The 7,187-nt window shown below is 40.4% G+C and overlaps 1 protein-coding gene across 1 annotated transcript; it reads left to right on the top strand.

Moving 5' to 3' along the window:
* Positions 1–5,611: 5,611 nt before the first annotated feature.
* LOC104095410 (small ribosomal subunit protein eS10z-like) lies at positions 5,612–6,373 on the top strand. Its single transcript, XM_070191616.1, has one exon. It carries the CDS (start codon positions 5,810–5,812, stop codon positions 6,218–6,220), a length of 411 nt encoding a protein of 136 aa, XP_070047717.1. The 5' UTR covers positions 5,612–5,809; the 3' UTR covers positions 6,221–6,373.
* The last annotated feature ends 814 nt before the right edge of the window (positions 6,374–7,187 follow it).

Here is a 7,187-nt window from a genome sequence, read left to right as displayed (position 1 = left end):
CAGGTGGAAGAAAGAATCGTTAGTAGGGGTTGTACTAATGGACTTATATGGATTGGAGTAACATGGTATCACCAATGGATATGTGTGTAATAAGTTTATATAGTGATTTGATCACTCTTGGAATGTTCGAGGATGAACGCATGTTTAAGTGGGGAGAATGTAATAACCCGATCGACTGTTTTGAGTTCTAGCATTTCGTTATATGATTTGAGACATTGAGTAATATCATATGATGTATTATGACTTGTGTATATGGTTGGTTTCGATGTTTGAGATGTTGGGGATTTATTTGGAAGAGTTATTCTCAATTAGGAAGCTTTAAGTTAGAAGAGTTGGACAAGGTTTGACTTTGACTAAACAACCTCGGATTCGCGATTTGATGGCTTCAATAGGTTCGTATGGTGATTTTGGACTTCGGTGTATGATAATCGGCTTAATGTATGCATATTTTGATATATACCTCCTCACATTTTTCTCATGTCTCGACGATTTGAGATGTTTAATATGATTATTTGTGCTAAATTTTGGTATTTCTATGTGCAGGGATCATTCGGATGCAATTTGGGATGGAATGGCGCGAATTGGAGCGAAATCAGGACAAAAAGGCAAAAAGTGAAATTTGAGGGCCACAGCCAGAACGGAACTTCCCAAATGTACTTGCTGCATTGATTGAAAAGAAGATGGATAAGCTCCTCGAATGTCCAGGCCCGACAAATCTCAGCATGGTAAGAGAGGTATATGCCAACTGGAACAAGAAAAATGACGAGTCGTGGGTAAGAGGAAAGGAAATTCCAATGGATAGGGAAGCCTTGTGTCATTTTTTTGGGAGTTGATAGTCCTAACCCACGAAGGCTTCGAAAGTTCGTCAAAAGTCCAAGCTACCAAGCAATACGTCACACACTTTGTGGTGTTGATTCTAACGCCAAATGGACGCGAACTAAGGGAAATATTCATCTTGAAATGCTCCGGTTCGACTTTAACAAAACGGCCAAGGTTTTGCCAAACTTTGTGCAAGCTAGATTAATGCCCGTTGAACATAATAGTGAGTGCACTCGAGCTCGAGTGTGCATGATCTATTTTTTGATGACCGGGCGCCACATAAATGTGGGTGAGCTCATGCTTGGGGAGATGACCCGCACCCGTTTTGGTGGAAGGATCAAAAGGTTTTTCTTTGGCAACATCCTGACACAATACATGCTCTCTCGTGGGGTACCAGAGTACCCTGGCTATGATGAGGTAGTGGAGGCACCCACAACATTGATAGACATCACATCCATGCTAGAGTCCACATCCAAGCTCATTCAAGCTGCTACGAATGAGAGGGACGAAAATTTCAACAGGTATCTTTACAAATCTCTCAATGTTATTATGAGCAGGCTTGGGGTGTCAGATGAGGAGCACACGCAATTGCGAAGTGATCTGTCCAGTTCTTCCAAGGAGATGTTGGGCATAGCACCAGGCAGTCTCGTTCATCCGTCTGAGGATGAAAACACTGACAAGGAATCTGATAATGAGGATGCGGATGATGATGAAGTTATGGGACCAATGGCTTTGGTACCCTTAAGATATGATGATGAGCCCATTGCCGCAGCTGGTTGGCATCCTGATGAGGCAGACTACGACTAACAGGGAGTTCTTTCTTTCCACCTTACTTTATTTTTGATTTTATTATGCATCGGGGACTATGGATTGTTTAAGTGTGGGGTGGGGGAATACTCCTTGAATTATGTAAAAAAAAATTAGTGTTATTTTTTTTCTCTTTTATCACCTTTTAGCTTAGTTAAGACTAACATAGTCTAATTAGCTAGATTACATTAAAAAAAAGAAAAAAAAATTAACAAAAACTTAGACTTTTCCCGACGATGGATCTGTTGGACAATTTTCTTGAGGGATTAAAGTCCGATTAAAAATAGCAAAAAGATTTTGTTTTGTTTTATTTTTAATAGTTAGGTAGTATCCCTTGGTTTTCTTTGGACACCGGTTCTTTTCCAATGGTGTAGCTCGAACCGGGTGTTTTGTTTTAATTTTTTTTGAGTAGGATAAGGGAGATACCTTTTGATATGTTTGGTGTTGGCAAGTTAAGTTAGGGCATGCGCTCTGTCTTTCTGCATATATGATTTGAACTGTAATGCCCAAGTAAATTATGTAGCCTACTCTTTGACGCTTTTTTCTCAGTTGATTGACTTGTATGCCACCTAGTGCAGTGTTGCTTAAAATAATTCTCAACTTGATATGCTTTCTTGACCTGAGAGTCACACAGAACCGTCTTTAGTGAGTCAAGTGCCATGTGTGTGTATGGATTGTTGATATTATGTGCTATCTTGTGTAGTCTAGAACTTTCCCTGTGTGTTAATCAACGCGAAATCATTAAGTTGTACTAGTCTAGGAGATGAGATAGGCGTTTCTTGCTTGACCATAAAGGTGTTTGTCACTGACAAATAGAATTTTCCCATTGCTATCCCCTTTGATCCTATATACCGTTTCCTTGGTACCCACATTACAAGCCGTACTCCTACTTTGTTCTTAATGTGAGATTGTTGAACCTTTACCTCCTAAGGCACTTAGTGGCTAGAAGAAGTAAGGTGAGAGATTGGGAAGTGGCTTTCGAGTGGAACCATGGAAGGGCCCTTAAGGTGCACCAAAATTATGAATAAAGGTCACTAGCTTATGAACTTCAATGTATAAATACAGGAAGTGTAAATGCATTATTGTTAGTCTTAATTCCATAGACATATATGCATTAAGTTATTTTGAATAGGTGAGTAAGAACTCGACAAATTCTTATGAGTAATATATTAAGCCAAGAACGCAACAAGATTGTTAGCTAGCCTATGACCCTGGAATATCCTCTCCAACTGGTTTTTATCGGAAATTGCTTAAGTGTTGTGGTTGATCTCTTGTTATTTCCTTTCTTGATAGTTTCTTAGGTAGTAAATTAGTCACTTACACATTTTGTAATAAATCTCTTTAATCTATAAGTTGTTTTAGTTTGAATCAGTCAGAAGTTAATCATAAGTCTCCGTGGGAACGATACTCTACTCACTACTCTATTACTTGACGACCACGTATACTTGCGTGAGTGTGTTTGGTCTTAACAAGTTTTTAGCGACGTTGTCAGGGACATAGAAATTAGTTACTTGTTTAAGTTTTAATTTTAGTTTGCCTTGTTTGTGTTAACGCATGCTCTTCTCTTGTATGCAGGGGAGCAGAAGCGCAAACAACCTCCTTTAACTTGATCATGAAATTGAAATGAACACTTCATAGGGTGAGGAGGGAAGTCGAAGCTAGATCTAGAATAGGAAGAGAGTTGGACATCGTAGTGCAACCACAGCAACTAGAGATGGCAGGTAATGAAGAGCGTCCGGTGATAGAAGCCGCAAGGCCAAATCCTGCTAATATGACTCAGGCTATTGTGAAGCCTGATATCACGGGTCATTTTGAACTCAAACAGTACATGGTGCAGCTGATTCAGTCCACAGGGCAATATATGGGTCTGTCTCATGAAGACCTGTAGCGGTACATTTAGAACTTCTTGGAAATTACGGATACTTACAACTATCCTAACATTTCCAAGGAGTACGTTAGGCTGACATTGTTCACTGTTGGGGGAAGCTAAAGGATGGTTGCAAAAGGAGCCCACGAACGCGATGAACACTTGGGATGATCTAGCAATAAAATTCTTAATCAAGTTTTTTTGCACTAAGAAGACAAAGTCGCTGAGGAGCCAGATTCTTGGGTTCCAACAATGGGATTGCGAGACTATTCATCAAGCTTGGGAAAGATACAGGAAGCTACTCAGATACTGCCTGCATCATTGTCAGACTAATGAGGTGTTGGGTTATACTTTTGTTAATGGGTTAGACGAGACATAAAAGATGAATCTTGACTCAGCTTGTGGGGGTAGTTACATGGCAAGGCCGTACAGTGAAATCCAACTCCTGCCAAACAATTTCACTGCTAATGACAATCATTGGCATGGAGAGGGGGAATCACGAAGAGGACTTAAACAGAAGGCAGTTGGTGTAATTGGGCTTGGTGACTTCTCAGTCATGAGAGCATATATAGCAAAATTGGCAAATCAGATGAATAGAATGACAATGCACTAAACACAACTGATGCAACATGTACAACAAATGTCTACTTGCTGTAAATTATGTGGTGACAGTCACACGAGTGACACGTGCCCCACGAATATCTATCTACTATGTGGGGCAACAGAGCAAAGGTCCACTAAATGAGCATGCACAATATGGGAACACTTACAATCCAAATTGGAAAAATCATCCTAACTTCTCATGGGGTAGAAATTAGACGACTCAGAATTTTTATAGGCCCAAAGGAAGTTTTAATCAACCTCAGAAGCCACCCCAGAAAGTAGAAACGGGCACGAATGACTTGTTGAAGAAGTTGTTGCTTGATAATCAACACCTCAGGACCGATTTCAGAAATCTTGAGAGACAAATGGGCAGTTACCGTCAAATCAAAATACTAGGCATGCAGGTGCTCTTCCCAGTGATACAGAGAAGAACCCTTAAGTTAATGCAGTTACACTCAGAAATGGGAGGGAATTAAAAGAAGTGCCACGGAAGAGAAAGGATAAGCCTATACCTGAGGAGGAGTTGATTCCTAAGGCAACACATGAGTCAAAGAAAGATGAGGCAAGTTCAGCGCTAGTGAATGCTGCAAGGCCACCACCACCTTTCCCCCAAAGATTGCAGAAGAAGAAAAATTTCTCTATATGTTAATCCAGGTTCAATTGAATATTCCATTGGTAGATGTACTCCGCGAAATTCCAAAGTATGCTAAGTACATCAAAGATATAGTGACTCATAATAGGAGATTGACTGAATTAGAGATAGTCGCATTTACGGAGGAGTGCACTTCAAAGGTCCAACACAATCTTCCTCAAAATCTTAAAGATCCTGGCAACTTCACCATCCTTGTGCGGATTGGTAATATCGATGTGGATCATGCTCTTTGTGATTGGGGGCGATCTTAAATCTGGTGTCCTTGTCCATGTTCAAGCAATTGGGTATGGGAGCTCCAAGACCAACCACTGTGATGTTGCAACTAGCTGATAGATCCATAGCTTACCCTGAAGGAATGATTGAAGATGTGTTGTTGCAAATTGGGAAATTCACCTTCCCAGTGGACTTCATTATCCTGGATAATGAGGCTAATGAACAAGTTCCAATCATATTGGGATGACCTCTCTTGTCTACAAGTGATTCAATTATTAAAGTGAGAGAGGGAAAAATGATTATGAGGATGGACAATGAGAAAGCAGTTTTTAATGTCTACAAGGCGATCCAACTTCCCCGCCATTATGAGGAGCTCTCTATGATATCTGTTGTGGAGCTGGATGAGAACCTTATCGACATGAGTGTATATCTACACGATTCTCTAGAGAAAGCACTCATGTTGTTTGATAGCTTGGAGATTGATAACGTGGTTGAGGAGATGATGCATATACTAGATGCATCATCTGCTTACATGCAGGGATTAAACCCCTTTGAGCCCCTAAATATGCCAAGTGATCCTCCTCCAAAGTCGTCAATTGAAGAAGCTCCAAAATTGGAACTTAAACCCTTGCCCCTGTCAATTCTTTTGTTGCTGCAATCGTCCAAGGCTTCAGTGTGATTTCTCTCTGTTATCTCCTCTTCTTAAAGCAACCATGATTATTTCAGAGAAGAACCATAGAGAGATATCCAAATACCTCTTCCAAGAGGGAGTTTTCTATGCAAAGAATGACTACAACTTGGCGAAGTATCCACTAATCGATGTGCCAAAACTATAGGTGATTAAGCTGATGCAGAGCTTCAAATCTAAAGAGTACGTTTGCGAGACATTTGCTTGGATGCATTACTACTGGTACCTTACAAATGATGGTATTGAGTTCCCCAAGACTTACCTTAACCTCCCTTATGAAATTTTGCCTGCTACTTTGAAAAACCCTACTAAGCCTCTTGGTCATCCCATGGGTGGACCTCCTGGCGATCTTCCCTGTGGACCACCAAGGTTCGAGGGTGATAGGCCAAGGTTCGGTGACAGGGAAGGGTATCGAGCTGGAACAAGAGGTCTACCTGGTGAGTTTGGAGGTGATAACCGTGGAGCTCCAGCTAACTATCAGCCTGCTTTCAGGGGTTCTGTTGGAAGACCTGGATTTGGTCGTGGATCTGGGGGTTTTGGTGTTGAATCCCCTATTTCAAGCTTCTCTTAAATCCTTGCTATCTTAGGCTAGGTGGTTGTTGCAATTTTTATTAACAGATGTTGGAAACATTTGGTTGTTCATTTTCTTGTCAAACTTAAGATTCGAAGCTAGGAAAGTTTATCTTTATGGATCTTTAGAGAACTATAAGTTTTACTTTAGTTTCTTGAAATAAAAACCCTTGCCCCCTCACCTTCAATATGTTTATTTGGGTGGTTTTGACACTCTATCTATTATTGTTTCTTCTGACTTATCTAAATTGCAAGAAGAAAAGTTGTTAAGAGTGTTGCGTGAGCACAAGCGAGCAATTGGGTGGATGATGTCTGACATTAGAGGCATTAGTCTAGCCTTCTACATGCATAAAATCCTCATGGAGGACGGGCATAAGCCAACTGTAGAGCAACAACGCCGCCTAAATCCAATCGTGAAAGATGTGGTAAGAAAAGAAGTGATTAAGTGACTTGATGCAGGTATTGTATTTCCAATCTCTGGTAGCAAATGGGTAAGCCCTGTCCAATGTGTGCCTAAGAAGTGGGGATGTCTGTAGTGGTGAATGAAAACAATGACCTAATTCCACAAGAACTGTGACTGGGTAGAGAATTTGCATAGATTATAGAAAATTAAACAATGTCACCCGAAAGGACCACTTTCCCCTCCCCTTTATTGATCAAATGCTTTATAGATTAGCTGGACAGAAATACTACTGTTTCCTAGATGGCTATTTGGGGTATAATTAGATTGCTATAGCCCAGAGGACCAAGAAAAGACTGCATTTATTTGTCCCTATGGCACGTATGCGTTTAAGAGAATGTCCTTTGGTCTCTATAATGCACATGCGACTTTTTAAAGGTGTATGATGGCTATTTTTACTGACATGTTTGAAAGATTTGTAGAAGTTTTCATGGATGATTTTTCTGTGTTTGGGTGTTTTTGATAATTGTTTAATGAACCTTGTTAAAGTGCTTGCTAGGTGTAAAGA

Source organism: Nicotiana tomentosiformis, chromosome 12 (assembly GCF_000390325.3).
Source record: "Nicotiana tomentosiformis chromosome 12, ASM39032v3, whole genome shotgun sequence".
Taxonomy (NCBI): Eukaryota; Viridiplantae; Streptophyta; class Magnoliopsida; order Solanales; family Solanaceae; genus Nicotiana; species Nicotiana tomentosiformis.
Note: the sequence above shows the minus strand (reverse complement) of the source record. Positions and strands in the feature narration are given on the sequence as shown.

Coding starts and splice junctions, on each gene's coding strand:
- LOC104095410 (XM_070191616.1), top strand. CDS start 5,810: ATGCAGAGCTTCAAATCTAAAGAGTACGTTTGCGAGACATTTGCTTGG.